The 20,828-nt window shown below is 40.2% G+C and overlaps 2 protein-coding genes across 6 annotated transcripts in view; one reads left to right on the top strand and one right to left on the bottom strand.

Annotated features, from left to right (window-relative positions):
- The window catches only part of cfap70 (cilia and flagella associated protein 70), an 84,103-nt gene extending 65,241 nt beyond the window's left edge, over positions 1-18,862 (bottom strand). The window contains exons 1-8 of one of the 5 annotated variants that reach the window (XM_073060456.1): positions 18,580-18,860; positions 17,780-17,932; positions 13,147-13,256; positions 12,313-12,496; positions 9,343-9,441; positions 9,158-9,240; positions 6,497-6,673; positions 2,658-2,831 (exon numbers count right to left, since the gene is read on the bottom strand). In XM_073060456.1, the coding sequence (XP_072916557.1) occupies positions 2,658-2,831; positions 6,497-6,673; positions 9,158-9,240; positions 9,343-9,441; positions 12,313-12,496; positions 13,147-13,224 (795 nt within the window). In that variant the 5' untranslated portion in view covers positions 13,225-13,256; positions 17,780-17,932; positions 18,580-18,860. Of the gene's footprint in view, positions 1-2,657; positions 2,832-6,496; positions 6,674-9,157; positions 9,241-9,342; positions 9,442-12,312; positions 12,497-13,146; positions 13,259-17,779 lie in introns of those variants that run through there. The other 4 variants (XM_073060459.1, XM_073060454.1, XM_073060457.1 and 1 more) reach the window with 4 other exon arrangements.
- Positions 18,434-20,828, top strand: part of LOC140735415 (bromodomain-containing protein 8-like) — a 93,515-nt gene continuing 91,120 nt past the window's right edge. Inside the window, exon 1 of the mRNA XM_073060460.1 lies at positions 18,434-18,480. Within this exon, the coding sequence (XP_072916561.1) occupies positions 18,459-18,480 (22 nt within the window). The 5' untranslated portion in view covers positions 18,434-18,458. The remainder of the gene's footprint in view (positions 18,481-20,828) is intronic.

The following is a 20,828-nucleotide window of genomic DNA, read 5'->3' as shown; positions in this document are numbered from 1 at the left end:
AAGTATCTACCTCAGCTTCTATGTATGTATAGAATGTCAATTTCATTGCAGAACAACTTTGGGCTGCTGTATGGTGTTACTTGATTCTTTGGATTTGGCCAATAGTGACATACAAGGTGCAGATGGTTTATCCCTTACTTTTCTCCTCTGCCTCAAGCAAACACATACCTATTTTTCCAGATACACAAGAAATGCAAGCTGGTAAAGCCATGGAAGAATTGTTTAAAAAAAAGGATGGTGAAGAACATCCTCAGCTTGATCTTGCACTCCCAGCCTACAGCTCAGAAAATGAAACCGTACTATTGTATGCAACACATTGTAGATGTACTCTTTACATTATGCCATAATAGGAATATGTGGTCTGAAACAGACTTAGAGAATGCAGAGCATAAACAGCAGTTTACTGGAAGGTGCAATCAGCTATAAGTTTGGCACAAGACACAGGTGGGGCTATCAGCAGGAGAGTAACAGGAAACACAGTGAAAAACTTGCTGCACTTACTGCAAAACTAGACTGCTAAAAAGATTGTATTTCAAAACAAATTATCTTGAGTACATGACTTTGCACAGAGCTGGATCCAATTCTTTCCAAAGGAGAGGTACAGCTAACCCTTTTCACTCACTATATTCAACCCTAAATCCAATTGCAATGAAACTCAAACTGAAAATGTCATAACCTCTTTGCAGCATAAACAAAGTTCTCTCCAACATCTTAATGTTCTAATTCTGCACAAGGTAAATAGAGAGATGCAAAGTCAGCCAACTGTTATCACATTTAAAGGAATTTGAGCTCTCCAGTGATCCACATTTACTTATAACAAGAATCATTGAATCAACCATCAGGGAAGTGGCAGCAATCCTACGCAGAAGAATCAATTAGCTTAATCTATAACTTTGGAGCTGCTTCCTGCACCCAAGTGGAGCTCATCGACTTCATTAATTTTGCCTCCAACTTCTGCCCTGCCCTCAAATTTAGCTGGTCCATTTCTGTCACCTCCCTCCCCTTTATTGACCTCTCTGCCTCTAACTCTAGAGACAGCTTTTGGACTGATATATTATAAATACATGGACTCTCACAGCTACCTGCACTATACCTCTTCCCACCCTGTTACTTGTAAAGATGCCATCCACTTCTCTGAATTTCCCTATCTCCACGTCATTTACTCACAGGATAAGGCTCTTCATTCCAGAACTAAGCTCCTTCTTTCTTCAAAGAAAGGGACTTCCCTTTCTCCACCGTCAAGGCTGCCTTCAAATGCATCTTTTACATTTAGTGCATGTCTGCTTTCACCCCCATCCTCCTGCCACCCCACCAAGGATAGGGTTGCTCTTGTCCTTACCTACCACCCCACAAGCCTCTGCATCCAGTACATAATTCTCTGTAACTTCTGCCATATCCAACAAGATCCCATCACCAAGCATATCTTTTCCACACCCCCCCCAACTTTCTGCTTTCCACAGGGATCGCTTCCTACGTGACTCCCTTGTCTATTGGTCCCTCCCCATTGATCTCCTTCCTGGCACCAATCCTGCCCCCACATCTCCTCCCTCACTAAAATTCAGGGCCCCAAACAGTCCTTCCAGGTGAGGCGACACTTCACCTGCGAGTCCGTTGGGGCTATCTACTGTGTCTAGTGCTCCCGGTGTGGTCTCCTGTACATCGGTGAGACCCGACATTGATTAGGAGATCGCTTTGCTGAGATCTCCCAGTGGCCACTCATTTTAATTCCACTTCCCATTCCCATTCTGACATATCAATCCATGGCCTCCTCTTCTGTTCAGATGAGGCCACACACAGGTTGGAGGAGCAATACCTTATATTCCATCTAGGTAGCCTCCAACCTGATGGCATTATCATTGATTTCTTGAACCCATCCACCTCTCCTTCACCATTCTCCATTCCTGTTTCCCTCTCTCACCTTATCACCTGCCCATCATCTCCCTCTGGTGCTCCTCCCACTTTTCCTTCTTCAATGGCCTCCTGTCCCCTTCTCCAGCCCTGTATCTCTTTCACCAATCAACTTCCCAGCTCCTTACTTCAACCCTCCCTCCTCCTCCAGGTTTCACCTATCAGTTTGTGCTTTTTTCCTCTGTTCCCGCCCCCCCCCCAGACTTTCTTACTCTGACTCCTCATCTTTTCTTTCCAAGTCCTGATGAAGGCATTCAGCCCAAAACGTTAACTGTGCTCTTTTCCATAGATGCTGCCAGGCCTGCTGAGTTCCTCCAGCATTTTGTGTCTGTCGTTTAATCTGTAACATCTTTTTTTTATAACTCAAGAAGTTAATCACAATGCTGTGCTTTATGTGGCGTTGTTACTTTTAGATGCATTTCAATCTTTACACTAGATCTTTTTGCTCCACTAAGCAATTTAGCAGGTTATTTTCCAGTAAGTATGCAATATCCTTTTTCTTCTTAATAAATATACTACCTCACAATTACCTACTTATAGGTCATTTGTCCTATTATCCTTGTTCCGTATTTATGAACCTTTTCCTTTATTTTCATGCAGTCCATGGTATTGACTAACTCCCATAATTCGCTGACATCCACAAATTTTGAAATTGTATTTCTGATTTCTGAGTACATTCATATGAGTGGCTGACAACAGTGATTTCAGCACTGATCTTAGTATATTACATTGCCTGCCTTAAGTCTTACCTCTTTGCTGTTTAGTTCCCCATCTTCATCTTCATATGGAGAAACCTCAATGAAGGAATCTGGAATATTCTGAGCCCCAAATGCAACAATGTTGCTTATTGGCCATCTCTTTGGTCTTACACTGATCTCCTTTTCCCCTGCAGCTTTCAAAATCCCATTAGAAAAAATCACCTTCTGAAATAAAATTCAGTTGACATAATTAAATAATGCCATTTCAGATGCTTTGAACTGGTTAGATATTTAGGGAATTAATGCTTGCTGAATTTAATATGATTAGCTGAATATTTTTAGGAGATTTGAATTTTTTAAAAACAATAAAAATGCTGAACTTCAATAAAGTTTTGGTTAAATCATACAAGAATTCTATGCATAATTTTGGTTTTATTGTTAAAAAAAAATACATTAGACCAAAGGTATAGAAGCCGAATTAGGCCATATGGCTGATCCAATTTTTCTCTCAGCCCCAACCTCCTGTAACCCTTCATGCTCTAACAAATCAAGAATCTATCAATCTCTGCCTTAAATAGATATTAAGACCCAGTCCCTGTAGCTGCCTGTGGCAAACAGCTCCACAGATTTGACACTCTCTGGCTAAAGAACTTCCTCCTCGTCTCTGTTCTAAAAGGAAGCCCCTCTATTCTGAGGCTGTATCCTCTGGTCTTAGACACTCCCACCATGGATTCTCTCCACATCCACTCTATCAAGGTCTTTCACCATTCGATTGGATTCAATGAGGTCACCCATCATTCTTCTGAATTCTACTGCATACAGGCCCTGAGCCATTAAACACCCTTCATATGATAAGCCACCAAATCCTGGAATCATTTTCGTGAACCTCCTTTGAACTCTCTCCAGTTTCAGCACATCCTTTCTAAGATAAAGGGACCAAAACTGCTCACAATACTCCAAATGAGTATACTCCCAAGTATACTCACAATACTCCTGATGCTGTATTCCATCTGCCATTTCTTTGCCCATTCTCCTAATCTGTCTAAGTCCTTCTGTAGCCCCTCTACTTCCTCAAAACTACCTGCCCCTCCACCTATCTTTATATCGCCTGCAAACTTTGCAACAAAGCCATCAATTCCATCATCCAAATCATTGACATATAAAGTAAAAAGAATCGGTCCCAATCAGAATTAGACCCCTGTGGAACACCACTAGTCACTGGTAGCCAACCAGAAAAGGCTCCCTTTATTCCCACTCTTTGCCTCTTGCCAATCAGCCACTGTTTTATCCATGCTAGAATCTTTCCTGTAATACCATTGGCTTGAAACTTGTTAAGCAGCCTCATGTTTGGCACCTTGTTAAAGGCCTTCTGAAAATCCAAGTACACAACATCAACCAATTCTTCTTTGTCTATTGTGCTTGTTATTTCTTCAAAGAATTCCAACAGTTTTGTCAGGGAAGATTTTCCCTTGAGGAAACCATACTGGCCATGGCCAATTTTATCATGTGCCTCCAAGTACCCTGAGACCTCATCCTTAATAATTGACTCCAACATCTTTCCAACCACTGAGGTCAGACTCACTGGCCTATACTTTCCTTTCTTCTGCCTCTCCCCCTTCTTGAAGAGTGACATTTGCGATTTTCCAGTCTTTCAGAACTATTCGGGAATCATTACTAACACCGCCACAATCTCTTCAGCCACCTCTTTCAAAACCCTGAGGTGTACGCTATCTGATGCAAGTTACTTATCTACCTTCAGACCTTTCAGTTTCCCAAGAATGTTCTCTCTTGTAATGGTAACTTCACACACTTAATGACCACTGACATCTGGAACTTCCACCATTCCACTAGTATCTTCCACAGTGAAGACTGATGCAGAATACTTATTCAGTTCATCCACCATTTCCTCGTCCCCCATTACTACCTCTGCATCATTGTTTTCCAGTGGTCCAATATCCACTCTTATCTTTTTTACACATTATGTATCTAAAGAAACTTTTGGTATTCTCTTTAACATTATTGGCGAGCTTACTTTTGTTTTTCATCTTTACCTTCTTAAAGATTTTTTAGTTGCCTTCTGTTGGTTTTTAAAAGCTTCCCGATCCTCTATCTTCCCACTAATATTTGTTCTATTATATGCCCTCTCTTTGGGTCTCGGCCCGAAACGTCGACAGCGCTTCTCCCTATAGATGCTGCCTGACCTGTTGTGTTCTACCAGCATTTTGTGTGTGTTGTTGTTTGAATTTCCAGCATCTGCAGATTTCCTCGTGTTTGCTCTTTGGCTTTTATGTTGGGTTCCACTTCTCTTGTTAGCCATGGTTGTGTCATCTTGCCTTTAGAGTACTCCTTCCTCTTTCGGATGTACTCTATATATCCTGTGCTTTCTGAATTGCTTCCAGAAATTCCAACCATTGCAGCTCTGACGTCATCCCTGACAGTGTTCTTTTCCATTCAATTCTGGCCAATTCCTCTCTCACACCTCTGTAATTCCATTTACTCCACTGTAACACTGATACATCTGGCTTTAGCTTCTCCTCAAATTTCAGGGTGAATTCGATCATATTATGATCACTTGCTCTTGAGGGTTCTTTTACCTGAAGCTCTCTAATCAATTCTGGTTCACTGTACAACAGCCAATCTAGAATAGCTGATCCCCTAGTGGGCTCAACTACGAGCTGCTCTAAAAAGCCATCCCATTGGCATTCTAGAAAGTCCCCATCTTGGAATCCAGCACCAACCTGATTTTCCCAATCTACCTGCATATTGAAATCCTCCATTACTACTACTTTTCCTTTTTGGCTTGCATTTTCTATCTCCTGTTATAATTTATAGACCACATCCTTAATACTGTTTTGGGGTCTGTATACAATTCCCATCAGAGGTTTTTTTTTTACCCTTGCAGTTCCTTAGCTCTAACCACAATGATTCAACAGCTTCCAACCTTATGTTACCTCTTTCTAATGATTTGATTTCAATTTTTACCTATGGGGCAACACCACCCCTTCTGCCTTCCTGACTGTCCTTTTGATAAAACGTGTATCCTTGGACATTCAGCTCCCAGCTACAATCTTTCAGGCATGATTCAGTGATACCTACAACATCATGCATGCCAATCTGCAACTGTGCTACAAGTTCATCTACCTTCTTTCGTATGCTGCGTGCATTCAAATATAACACCTTCAGTGCTGCATTCACACTTTTTGATTTTGTCTGCCTCTTTTGTTGGAACTCATCCCATTGACTGCAATTTTGTCCTATGAGCAGCCTCTCCTGTTCATTACCTCTGTTTGTAAACTGGCTGCCTCATCTTCATCCGCCTTTCCTGTGATACTTCTTGCATTGAAATTCATGCAGCTCAGGACACTAGTTGTACCATACTCAACCTTTTGATTCCTAACTTTGTCTGAGGTCTTATCAACATGTACCTCCTCACCTCTCTACTAACTGTTCTGGCACTCTGGATCTCATCTCACTGCAACTCTAGTTTAACAAACCTTCCTGCTAAGGTATTAGTCTCCATCCAGTTCAGGTGCAAACCATCCTTTCTGTACAGGTTCCACCTTCCCTTGAAGAGAGCCCAATGATCCAAAAATCTTCTGCCCTCTTTCCTACACCAACTCCTTACTTACATATTAAGCTGTATAATCTCCCTAGACCGTTACTTAGCAAGTGGTGAGGAAATAAATTATGCTACTACGTGAAGTGGTTGAGATGACTCACAAAGGTATTAGATTGATCAGGTTAAATGGATGAGGCAGAAAGACATGTTAATAGGGTAAAATGGTGGAAGGGAGTTTAGTTTGTGAGTAAATACCAAATGAGTGAACTATTCCAGTGTTATTTATAATCAATGCAAGGTACTTTCCTGGAAAATGGGGTTCTCTGTTTACCTGAGGAGCTCCTGGAAGAAATGGTGTAACTATATAATTAAGTTGTGGTCCTGTGGGATTCCAGCTCTCAGGAACTGAATAGGCAGACTCTGCAGTGATCCTCAGCAAATTAGATGCTTCTAATTGAGCTTCAGAAAGCAAAGGCTCTGGGACAGACACAGTAACTTCCAGTAAAACCTGCATATAAAACATAGCAACTGGTAAAGTGCAAATATTACAAAATTATACTGCTAATTATACTTACTTTATATCTTTAGCATAAACAGCTCATTAGATTCTAAAGATCAAATTTCCAAACTTGATGGTGGTAAATTTGACGGATTTTTTTTTCTTATTCTTTCCAATCACATGGGAATTCCCTATGAGCTACTCTGGAACCAAGGTGGTCAAGATATTTGTTTTCAATCATTTAGTTAGGCTACAGTTAAATAGTGCTTGGATAGCCTGAGTCACTATGTTACAGCAGTGCTGTAACAATTTGATAAAGAGTAGTGACGATACACTATGATATTACCAGAGAATGATACTGCTGGAGAATTTTGAGGAGAGATCGAAAGCAGTTAGTTGTTTCCCTTAAAACAAAGATTGAGGGGAGATGAGGATGTCTATGAGAATCAAAACAAGCCCCTTTCCTCCCTCCCATCAACACTCACACACAGAGACAAACAGTCCTCCAATCTTAGTACAGACCACATCCATTCTTGAGGCCTCCTGTGGTCAGGGTTAACCATGAATGTTGTATCCTGGCTGTCTACATATACACAATCCAGGGCAGTACAAAATGCAGAGCATGATGTTGCCCATGCAGCATGCTCCCCTTCTCCACACAGCTTATGAATCCCCCAAAGGAATGGCAAAAACTGATATAGTTTGTCACCAGTGGCATTGCAAGAGTAGCCAGTCAGTATTTGACTCCACATAGGACTGCCTTAGGAACTCCAGATTTTTCCTTGGGTTTACTCCCAAAGCCTTCCCCATGAATGGGTATAGCCGCATGGCAGCAAAGGTTTGAGATCAGAGTTTTCCTTCTCATAGATGAGCTGCCAACTACGGCAGACAAGCCCCATCTACCCAGAGTCAATGGTTTTAAGGCATCAGTAGATGCCTTAAGGCATCAGGGCACCTTTGCCCTTGTCAGTAGAAACAGTTCTGCCAGGCTTAATAGCTAAGCCACATGTGAAGGCCAGGAGCTGGACTTGGTTGTTAGAGGCTACCTTCCCCCCATTCCCACCCTCCACTCAGCCATGACAATTTAAAGAACCTGCCTCCATTGGACTAGTGGATTTGCACATACAGACGGTCCTCCTTATCCGCGGATTCCACATGTGCGGATTCAACCAACCGCGGATCAGGAAAACCCAGAAGTTCTCTCTCCAGCACTCGTTGTTTGAGCATGCACAGACTATTTTTTCTTGTCATTATTCCCTAAACAATACAGTATAACAACTACTTACATATCATTTACATTGTATTAGGTATTATAAGTAATCTAGAAATGACTTTAAAGTACAGGCAGTCCCCGGGTTATGAATGAGTTCCATTCTTGAGTCCAACTTTAAGTCGGATTTGAAGTTGGAACAGGTACATCCGGTATTATTTAGCGTCAGTTAGTCAAACATTTTTCTTAGTATATAGTAAATATTTTACCTTTCTATGCATATAAAACACTTAAGAAACATGTATTTCAATAATTAAACCATTGCATTGCTTAGTAATAATTGTAGCTTTCATCGGGGCAAGGCCTTTCACATGCTCCATTAAAATTGTTCCAATCGTTGAGCGACTGTAGCCTAATGCTTTTCCAATGACCGATGGTGTTTCACCTCTTTCTGATCGCTTTATTACTTCCACCTTATTTTCAATCGTGATCATGATTATTTTTGTGATCAGAAACACTGCGGATTCAGAGCTGCGCTGGTCCTAACGTCCACCGCACTGAGACACGTTAAATAAAGTCCGGGAGTTCACTGGGTCCTAAAGACCACCGCACTTAGACAGCTAAATAAGGGACTTGAGCATCCATGTGTTTTTTTGTATCCGCGGGGTGTCTCGGAACCAGTCCCCCGCGGATAAGGAGGGCTGACTGTATTGGAACTTCCAATGAAACTGTATTGCTAATAGGAGCATTTCACAAAAGTATATTCTGTACTGTAACTTCCTCTCTTATCCACCAAACTAACTTGATAATGTTATTAAACTTAACTAAAAGCTGTTTATGACTAACAAGATATGCCTGACCAGATTGTGCCCACCACATATCAGGACTACTTAACTAATAGCCTAGAGGTATAAGCTAATAGTCCAAAAACTGTAAGTTTGCAATTCTTCAACACAAACCAAGAATTTTATTTCAAATCCTAATATACTTTTACCAATAACGAGAGACTATGGAGCTGTTTTTATATAAACACTATTGGTTCACTAATATCCTTAGGTAAGAAAACATGCGACCCTCACCTTGTCAGGCCCATATGTGCCTCTAGACAATGTGGTTTACTCTGAAATGGCTGAGCAAGCCACTCAGTTGTCCTACATCTGTTATATTATAGCAGAAAAATATAACGGAATCAATCTTGGCACATAATTTAGATGTGACAAGCTCACACCAAGCCCAGGCAACCACAAGTCCAGACACCACAAAGCTAGTATTTTACTGATTACCTTAATTTCATCTGATGCAGTTTGTTCTAAAGGAGCTCCGCCTAGAGGGTGGATTGCAACAATCTTTGAAAACATACATTCCCCTAAGGGTGAGAAAATTTAACATCAGGTCTTGCATGTTATGTGCAATCAGATTTATTGAATAGATAAATCATATAATTGAGATTTCTGCTGATATCACCCACCTTGAACCAGAGGCAGTAAGTCCACCGTAGCTTGGCCAAGTACAACAGTCTTCTCATCTTTTTTTTTCTTCTCCTTAGGGAAAACTTCAATAACTGTTACTATAGTTATATAGAAATGGAAAAAACATTTCAAAAAGATATTAATAATTCTCCTAAGAACTTTCAAAACATAACAAGCAGAAGATAAAAGATCATATCGTGGACATGAGATTCTGCAGATGCTGGAAATCTTGAGCAACATCTACAGAATGCTGGAGGAACTCAACAGGTCGGGCAGCATCTATGGAGGGAAATAAACAGTTGGATGTTTTGGGCTAAAATGCAAACAGTACTTTTGGGTCAAGTGCTAGAGGGCATGCATTTAGAAAGTGTTTGATGGGGGGTGGGTGGAGTAAGTTCAAAGGAAATGTCTAAGAATTAAAGGTTGAGCATGTTGGGACTAATGTTCTGAGGTGTGTAGACTTCAATGCAAGGTGTATTGTAGGAAAGCGGGGTGTGCTTAGGGCAAGGCATGGAACAGTGATATTGAAGCCATTAGTAAGATTTGGTTGCAAGGGGGGGCAGGACTGGCAGCTATTAGGGAATGAGACAGGGCAGGCGACAGAAGTTTGTGTAGGGGAACACATTGCATCTTGTGATCATAATGCCATTAGTTTCAATATAAGTATGGAGAAGGGTAGGTCTGGTCCTCAGGTTGAGATTTTAAATTGTAGGAAGGCCAATTTTGATGGCATCAGAAAGGATCTGGCAAGTGTGTCAGAATAAAGGGCAAGGATAACAGGTTTGAGGAAGCTTGGTTTTTGACAGATATTGTAGTCCTGGCTAAGAAGAAGGAGGAGCATAACAGGTATATAGGTAGGAAGGAGCAAATGAGGTATTTGAGGAGTATAAGAAATGTAAGAAAACACTAAAGAAGGAAATCATGAGGACTAAAAGAAGGTTTAAGGTTGCTCTAGTAGACAAGGTGAAGGAGGATCCTAAGTGTTTCCACAGATGTATAAAGAGCAAAAGTAAAGCAAGAGACAAAATAGGTCCTCTGGTCATATATACATAGAGATAAAAGAGATGGGGGAGATCTTAAATTGATTTTTTTTGTGTCTGCATTTACTCGGGAGACAGACACAGAGCCCATAGAAATAAGGCAAAGCAGCAATGACTTCATTGACCTTATATAGATTACAGAGGAGGAGGTGTTTGCTCTCCTGAGGAATATTAGTGTGGATTAAACCCCAGGACTTGACAAAATGTTCCCTCAGACCTTGTGGGAGGCAAGTGCAGAAATTGCAGGGACCTTAGCATTGATATTTAAAATCATCCTTAGTGACAGCTGAGGTACTGGAGGAATGGAGGATAACTCATGTTGTTCTGTTGTTTAAGAATGGCTCTAAAAATAAGCCAGAAAGTTATTGGCCGCTGAGCCTGACATCAGCAGTAGGTAAGTTATTAGAAGGTATTCTAAGGGACCGGATATATAAGTATTTGAATAGACAGGGACAGATTAGGGATAGTCAACGTGGCTTTGACCGCAAGTCCCTACAAAGGATTGTGAGGACTACTGAGAGGATTATTGGGGTCTCTCTTCTGCCCATTAGAGATATTTATCAGGAGCACTGCACATACAGGGCCCTTAGCATTTTTAATGATCCCTCCCATCCATCCAACAATCTTTTTGACCACCTAATATCAGGCAGTAGGTTCCGTAGCATTAGGAAAACTGCTAGGGTAGAAAACAGCTTCTTCGCCCAGGCCACAAGACTACTTGATTTCCTTACCACAATCCAGGTCACATCACACATGAAACACCAGTAGCATTATACTGTTAACTTTTTAAGTTGTCTTGTAAATGCACCTTATTGCTTTTTAATTTACTAATGGTAATATTACCTTACGAGTTATGTATCTGAGTTATATGTACTGTGTTATGCATCTTGGCCTGGAGGAATGCTGTTTTGTTTGGTAGTATACATGTTTACAGTTGAATGACCAGAAAATGAACTTGAATTTAAACTTGAACATGAACTTTGTGCATAGTAGGTCTTGCCTAATCAATCAAATAGAGATTTTTGAATGTTGATGAAACCAAGGCAATGGATGTTGTCTACATGGATGTTAGCAAAGCCTTTGACAAGGTCCTACAGGGGAGATTGGTAAAAAAGGAGAAGTTGCTTGGCATTCTAGATGAAGTAGTAAATGTAGACAAGTGTGAGCAATTGCATTTTGGGAGGACAAAGCAAGGTAGAACATACAGAGTGAGCATCTGTTGCCAGGCCTTGAGGATATAAGTTATAGGGAAAAGTTCAATGGGTAAAGGATTTTATTCCCTAGAGCTTAGAAGAATGAGAGGAGATTTGATAGAGGTAGACAAAGTTATGAGGGGTAGAGGTAGGATAAATGCAAGCAGGCTTTTTCCACTGAGGTTGGTGAGACTAGAACTAGAGGTTATGAAATAAGGGTGAAAGGTGAAATGTTTAAGGGGAACATGAGGGAGAACTCCTTCACTCAAAGGGTGGCGAGAGTGTGGAATGAGCTGCCAGTGGAAGTGGTGGATGCAGAATTGATTTCAACATTTAAGAGAAAATTGGATAGGTACACGGACGTGAGAGGTATGAAGGGCTATGGTCCAGGTACATAGGCAGATTAATAGATTGGCATGGACTAGATGAGGCAAAGGATCTATTTCTGTGCTCTACTGTTCTACATATCTATGACACTATATTGTCTATCACATGGTCCAATACCATAGTATAATTAAATTTAATTCTTCAACATTCCCAGATTCACATCTGAGATATGATTATGGTTGAAGATTTAAACTTGATTACCAAGAGCATGAAAATTTATTATCCTGCACCCCTCCACTTAAGGACTGTAATGGAATTATAACTCAGTTCCACCATAGTTGTTCTTATAAATTAACGTGAGCAAGCAATGTATGCTTACAAATCAGAGGCAAAGGAAACTGATACTCACAAATTACAGGTTTATGCACCAGGTTGTCCAATCCTTGAATTCCATCAAATGAGCAATCAAAGTTTGTTGTGAAATTGTACTCTATTTCACCTTCAGCTACCTGAAATTTCCCCGAGTCTCCAAGATGGATGTTATTAAAATCAGCACGGATATATGACATTGGACTATCTATTTTACTTCCTTTCTGCAATACAATAGAATACACTAGACACAGAATGAAATGAAAAAAATATTTTGATCTACCTATTGTATATTTTAAAGTTGAAATCCCAACTACAAAAGCATTCAATTTAACATGGTATTTAAATGTAAACTGTGGAATTTGGTCAAAAATGACAAATAGAATTAAAATTCAAGACAGTAGCTGGCTTAAACACATTCCATGTGCCCTTACGTTGTTACTTGCTGTTCTACGCCATCACACCGAATACCATCAGCTCCCAGAATAATGAATTTCCATAAACATTAAATAGTGAGTTTATGCTGCAGTACAAAAATATAATTGAGTTTCTTCTAATATAAGACATCATAATGCATATCCAATAATTCTAAACAGGTGCTGTTCTCTGCCATGACAATAGGGGATGCTACAAATGGGAGCTAATCATTAAGTTATCCTTGTACAACTCTAACATGCATTTTGCTAGGACTTGTATGCATTCACTATCTGTACCTGTAACAAAGGATTGATTGTAGTAATATAAGCACTGGGACAAAACTCACAAAGGCAGTTGCCCTTTGTTTAAACAAATCTGAATGAAAGTATCCCTTAAAGTGTGCAACCACAAACTAAGATTTAACCTTCTTTGGATAAACAACCAAGATGATACATACCAAGTGCCTGCCTCTCAGCACTGTGATCTGCACTGGCACTGGATTGCGTGCTTTGATTTCAACCTCAGGGTTCTCCATGTCTACATCTGCTGTTTGCAGTAATATGTAAACTGTTTTGGGGATTAAAAACAGCATTAACACTATAATGTAAACATATTCTACAATTAATATGTTCACCAGATAAAGATTAACTACAGGTTTACTGTAGACTACCATAGGCCACAGCAGGTTTTCTATCCAGGCCTCTGTACCTCTCTCTGCAATTGGATCCTTGACTTCCTAACTAGAAGACCACAATCTGTGTGGATTAGTGATAACAAATCCTCCTTGCTGACGAGCAATACTGGTGCACCTCAGGAGTGTGTACTTAGCCCACTGCTCTACTCTCTATATACACATGACTGTGTGGCTAGGCATAGCTCAAATACCATCTATAAATTTGCTGATGATACAACCATGGTTAGTAGAATCTCAGGTGGTGACAAGAGGGCGTATAGGAGTGAGATACGCCAACTAGTGGAGAGGTGCCACAGCAACAACCTGGCACTCAACGTCAGTAAGACGAAAGAGATAACTGTGGACTTCCAGAAGGGTAAGACGAAGGAACACATACCAATCCTCATAGAAGGATCAGAAGTGGAGAGAGTGAGCAGTTTCAAGTCCCTAGGTGTCAAGATTTCTGAGGGTCAAACCTGGTCCCAACATATCGATGCAGTTATGAAGAAGGCAAGACAGTGGCTATACTACATTAGGAGTTTGAAGAAATTTGATATGTCAACAAATACACTCAAAAACTTCTATAAATGTACCATGGAGAGCATTCTGACAGGCTGCATTACTGTCTGGTATGGGGCAGGGGGCTACTGTACAGGACCAAAAGAAGCTGCAGAAGGTTGTAAATTTAGTTGGCTCCATCTTGGGTACTAGCCTACAAAGTACAAGGGCATCTTTAGGGAGCGGTGTCTCAGAAAGACAGTGTCCATTGTTAAGGACCCCCAGCACCCAGATCATGCCCTTTTCTCACTGTTACTATCAGGTAGGAGGTACAGAAGCCCAAAGGCACACACTCAGTGATTCAAGAACAGCTTCTTCCCCTCTGCCATCCGATTCCAAAATGGACATTGAACCCTTGGATAGTACCTTGCTATTTTAATATATATTATTTCTGTTTTTTGCATGATTTTTAATCTATTCAATAGAAGTATACTGTAATTGATTGATTTATTTATTATTGTTATTTTGTTTTGTGCTTTTTTCTTCTATATTATGTATTGTATTGAACTGTTGCTGCTAAATTAATGAATTTCACATCACATGCCAGTGATAATAAACCTGATTCTGATTTAGCTTTTTGTTCCCATTAGCTGATGAATGTACAGAAACATACCTCCATGTTCTATATAATATTAAACAGTTTGATCAAGTGCCTAGTAAATTAGAATGTTTAATTGTTGATTCAGCAAAGGCATAAAAGTTTACTTGAAGTTGGTTAATATCTTACAGTGGTTTTATCACTCAGCAGGTCAGGCAGTACCTATGGAAAGTAGACATTTCTGCTCATGATTCTTCACTTCATTTGTCATCTGAGGTTACTTCTGCAGACCTTTTCAGTGACCACCAATGATTTTGAGGGAGGTATGAAAATGTGGTAGAGAGGGTGAGTAGTTTCAAGTTATAGAAACATAGACAACCTACAGCACAATACAGGCCCTTCAGCCCACAAAGTATTGCCGAACATGTCCCTACCTTAGAAATTATTAGGCTTACCTAAAGCCCACTGTTTAACTAAGCTCCGTATACATATCTAAAAGTCTCTTAAAAGACCCTATTGTATCCGCCTCAACCACTGTTGCCGGCAGCCCATTCCACGCACTCACCACTCTCTGAGTAAAAAATTTACCCCTGACATCTCCTCTGTACCTACTCCCCAGCACCTTAAACCTGTGCCCTCTTGTGGCAACCATTTCAGCCCTGGGAAAAAGCCTCTGACTATCCACACAATCAATGCCTCTCATCATCTTATACACCTCTATCAGGTCACCTCTCATCCTCCATCGCTCCAAGGAGAAAAGGCCGAGTTCACTCAACCTATTCTCATAAGGCATGCTCCCCAGTCCAGGCAACATCCTTATAAATCTCCTCTGCACCCTTTCTATGGCTTCCACATCCTTCCTGTAGTAAGGCGACCAAAAATGAGCACAGTACTCCAAGTGGGGTCTGACCAGGGTCCTATATAGCTGCAACATTACCTCTCGGCTCCTAAATTCAACTCCATGACTGATGAAGGTCAATACACCGTACGCCTTCTTAACCACAGAGTCAGCCTGCGGAGCTGCTTTGAGCGTCCTATGGACTCGGACCCCAAGATCCACTGATCCTCCACACTGCCAAGAGTCTTACCATTGATATACACTCAATATATTCCTCAATATACACATCACAAAGGATCTCACCTGGACTGTACATACTGACTGTGTGCTGAAAAACACACAATGGCGCCTCTTTCACCTCAGACGGCTGAAGAAGCTTGATATGAGTCCCCAAATCCTCACGACTTTCTACATGGACACCATCGAGAGCATCCTGACTGGCTGTGTCACTACCTAGTATGGAACTGTACTTCCCTCAGTTGCAGGGCATTGCAGAGAGTGATGCGGCCAGCACATTGGATGGGAACTTTTTGTTATTCAGGACATCTAAAGTAGCAGGTGCGTAAAAAAGGCCTGGAGGATCATCAGGGACTCCAGCCACCCCAACACAAGCTGTTTTAGCTGCTTCTGTCTGGCAAACGGTATTGCAGCATGAAGGCCAGGACCAACAGACTCTGGGACAGCTTCTTCCACTGGGCCATCAGATATATCAATACACATTGATCTGATTGCATATCTGACTATACATTGATCTGATTATGTTTCTGACTGTACATACATGTATACAAAACAATTTTAGAACATAGAACTTTTTAGAAATCTACAGCACATTACAGGTCCTTCAGCCCACAATGTTGTGCCAACCATGTAGCCTATTCTAGAATTTTGTATACAATTTTAATGTTTGGGCAATATTCTCCCACATTTCCCTTCTTTATTACTTATATATAGCAATGGAGGTGCAACATAAAGATTTTTATTCCCTCATTTGTGAGATGGATATAAGACATAAAAATTCTAATTCTAATTTTAAGTTGACTGCCCACTGCCGCAAGAAAGGCACACGAAAAATACCTATAGACAATAGAGCAGAGATGAGAGTGAAATTTGGTTGTGATTTGGTATTGCTTCCTCTTCTTGTCCCAGTTCATCCACAGTAGGCATTATCCATGATGATAAGGACATAAAAAATAGGAGCAGGAATAGGCCATCTGGCCCATCGAGCCTGCCCCACCATTCCCGCCTGTGGCCATCAAACTTTACAACTCCTCCCTCGGAGTGTCAGACACCCTGAGCCAATAGGCTGGTCCTGGACTTATTTCCACTTGGTATGATTAACTTATTATTTAATTATTTATGGTTTTATATTGCTATATTTCTACACTATTCTTGGTTGGCGCAGCTATAACAAAACCCAATTTCCCTCGGGATCAATAAAGTATGTTTGTCTGTCTGTCTGTCAATAAGATCATGGCTGATCTATCGGTAAACTCAGCTCCATCTACCTGCCTTTCCCCCATAACCCTTAATTCCCTTACTATGCAAAAACCTATCTAACTGTTTCTTAAATATATTTAGTGAGGAAACCTCAACTGCTTCCCTGGGCAGAGAATTTCACAGATTCACCACTCTCTGGGAAAAAGTTTCTCCTCATCTCCGTCCTAAATCTTCTCCCCTGAATCTTGAGGCAATATCCTCTAGTTCTAGTCTCATCTACCAATGGTTAACAACTTTCCTACTTCTATCTTATCTACCCTTTCAAAATTTTGTATGCTTCTATAACATCCCCTCTCATTCTTCTGAACTCCAGAGAGTATAATCCCAGGTGTATAATTCCAGAGAGTATAATCCAAACAACATACAGATATTCCAAATGTCCAATGATTTAATTCCGTGTGAACTGCAGTTTCAAAATGTAAAACCCCTCCTAATAATGTGTTTTCAATTCATTTTCAATAGGGTAATAAACATTCTTTAAAGAAGTTAAAATGTTTTTCTGTGTTCAATTATAGGTTTCTTTTCTAAGTAATTTTTGACCCTCGTGTTGTTCACGATCCGCTCTTAAACTGGTCCAGAATTTGCTGCGCTGCCCGGGCCTGACGTACTCGGCAAGGGCAGTTCGCCCGTGCGGACAAACTGGAGTTTGAGGTTGGTAAATTTTCATCAGAACATCATAGTTTTGTTGATGGTCTTGTTCCCCCAGGTGCTGCCGGACCGATTTACTGAGAATTGCAGCGTGTTTGTGATGCTCCAGCACACGCAGTGTTTTATATGTTTTTAAAATTCTGACAGAACAGTGTATTTATTTTACGCAAAAGAGCATTTTCTACATGCCAACCCCTTTATGCCGAACTCTTCCTCTTTATTGCTAATTTAATTGGAATCCGTATCGTTTCGATGCACGTGACAGATAAAGCTAATTTAATCTAATATCTTGAGATCTCACCGCCTGACAGTCGCTTCGACAAAACTTTATCTCTTACCTCAGCTCTCGCCACCCGCCACGGAAACAGCAGGTTGTCTTGGTGCGTCGCCGTTGCCATGGTGACAGAACGAGCAACGTCTTGACGTTCCGTGCGGGGTGACGTCCGACGTGCCGTGTTTCGCCTCACAGCTCGAGTGTGATTGGAAGTATTCTCGTTTGCAGCAAACCCAATAGAAAACAGGATAATACTCAGTTACTAAAGCAATGAAACGCAATTGACGTGAATTTTTAACAGTTTTTCAAAATGCTGTGCCAGACTTTATATTGCCATTCATTATCTTCAAGTTTAAGTCCGCACTAATGGGCCAAACATAATATGTTGCATTCATCTTCAGATCTTAACATGAATACGTATTGAGTTCCGCGCCACAGACGAGAAAATCTGCAGATGTTCGAAACACACAAAACTCAGCAATTGGTGCAGTGCAAATATTAGAAATATTGCTTTTATTTGATCCGGGCAGTTGCTTGGTAATTGCGAGCGAGCCGCAAAATAGTAGGTGGCCCGTGCGTCCTATCTTTAAAAAAATCCTTCATTAATTACATAAATTCTGAATCCAAAGGGATGGAATTAATAAAACAAGCCGGATGAACGTGTTGATCCACAGCCTCTGCAGTGTACTTTGTCTTACGTCACAGTTGTTCTCTGGGGTCAAAGGTTGCAGTCGGTTGCTGGGATGATGGCGGCGGGGCCTGGCAGTGAGTAGATGCGCACGGAGAAATGTTGCCGAGGGAGGGATAGGGATTCCGTTGCCAAAAATCTCGTGTAACTGAATGCGTGTCGGAGGGGAGCGTTACCTGAAACAGCGATATAGTCGTGCAAAAGAAAAATATCCTCAGCGCTTTGTGCTGATCGGCCGACTGTCCTCGTCTTCCTATATTGTAGTTCGTCCGTGTGTTCAATACAATCTTGTTTTCAATTTACGACGTGTAAATATAGGTCGAGTACTGGTCGAGTAACATTTCAGATACGTGTTAGGCAGCAAGTACCAATCTGAAATAATTATCAGTAGTATTAATTCGAAGGGAGTGAACCTCGTAGTCAAGCCTGCATTTACTAACCATACTTTTAAAAACGCATGAATAGGCCATTGCACCCCTTCCTCACCGGTGCTTGCTATACCATTTCACCTCAATGTAACTTAACTGCACTAACTTCATTTTCCTTTACTAAAAATATCGATTAATATATTAATATACAAAATATTCTAAACATTTTTTTTCTTAAATATCCTCAACGACTGATTTCCCAGGGCAATCTAGGATAAGGGAATTCAGAGGATTTACCACCCTTAAACTGAAGAAATATCTTCTAAACTCTGTCCTGAACAGCTGACACATTATTTTGAGATACTTTAGCCAACTGAATTATCAAGGCTGCAATTACTCTGCCAAGACCCTTCAGCATTACAAAAATTGCTTAGGTTCTTGGAGAGTTCATAGAGGATTGGAAAATTACATATGTAAGTTTGCTATTTAAGGAAGGAAGGAGATGAAACAAGAATAAAGTCATATCTTTCATTGAGAAATAATGTAACTCATTATTAAAAAGGTAATAGCTGTGCATACAAAAAATGAATAGACAAGCAGTCAACAGAGTTTTAGATTGTATTTGACAATTTGATCGGAGTTCTTTGAAGCTGTAATAAATAGAGTGGCTGAAGGAGAACCAGTAGATGCAGTGTATTTATGGAATTCTGGAAGGTATTTGTTAATGTGCCACATACAATTCACTGCACAAGATAAGAGCAAGTGTAGTTGGGGATTATATATTGGCAGGGGTAAGACCATTGAGATAGGTGGATAATTTTTGATTTGATATCAGAAACCAGTGGCATGTAGCAGGCATCAGTTTGGCACATCAATAATTGCAATCTACAGAATATTCCTTAATTGCAGGTAACTTTGGAATACATTTATTTCTAATGATTGTTAAACTTTCCTCAGTATTCTTAATTGCAAACTTTTCCCCATTATTTTGCATCTACACATGGAATGAATTTTCCTGCAGTTTGGCCTCAGTAATCACTCCTAATAATGTTTTAAAGCATACTTTGTGAAGGAAGATGAAGGTCTATGCAAGGATAAGTTGGAGATTGTGAAACTGGCAAAAAATGACACATTGAGATCAGTTTGAGATTTTGCAGTGTTTTGATGGCTCCTGACCTAGAACTTTATGAAGTTTCTTCAGAGATCTCATAATATTCGTGGCATGGGCTTTCCTTTTTCTGTATATTTCAGTGAGGATCTTGTTGAGTATGATGAATAAACACTTTCTTTTTAAATCTTTTTATTAATTTTAAGAAAAACATAAGTGAAATATGAATACAAAATGTTTGAGAGTACATAATTAATAGTTTAAATAGACAATCAGATATGTAATAATCAATATATAAAGCCTCCCAAACTCATAGTATTAATGTAAAAGAATTGAAAAAGAGAAAAAAAACCCCAAAAAAACTAAAAGAAAACTTAAAAAAAACTAACCAACATGGGCAATTGCATAATGTTAAATACATACAAAAGTGCCGATAACTCCGAACCTCCATCCAAATAATTAAGGATAATAACAGTGTTTAGGATCAGACCATTTAACTCATATGAAAATGTTGAATAAATGGTCTCCAAGTTTCCTCAAATTTAACTGAAGAATCAAAAACCACACTTCTAATTTTTTCTAAACTCAAACAAGAAATAGTTTGAGAAAACCACTGAAATACAGTTGGAGGGTTAATTTCTTTCCAATTCAGTAAAATAGATCTTCTAGCCATTAGTGTAACAAATGCAATCAATCATTGAGATGAAGCGGATAGACGATTATTATCATTGGTAAACCAAAAATTGCAGTAAAAGGATGTGGTTGGAAATGAATAAACACTTCATGGGCTTCCAGTTTGGGTACAGGTTTTGATGACAAACTGAGCCATCTTCATCAGGGGTGAAGCCTGGGCATGGCTAGTCTGGTGGTATTTATCCCTCAAAGACCGTCCCTCCTAATTAGTCAGTCCTCATCTAATCAGGTTTCCGCTCTCCCAGCTTGTTTACAA

This window comes from Hemitrygon akajei, chromosome 11 (genome assembly GCF_048418815.1).
Source record: "Hemitrygon akajei chromosome 11, sHemAka1.3, whole genome shotgun sequence".
NCBI lineage: Eukaryota > Metazoa > Chordata > Chondrichthyes > Myliobatiformes > Dasyatidae > Hemitrygon > Hemitrygon akajei.
The sequence above is the reverse complement of the archived record's forward strand: the minus strand, read 5'-3'. Positions and strand labels throughout refer to the sequence as shown.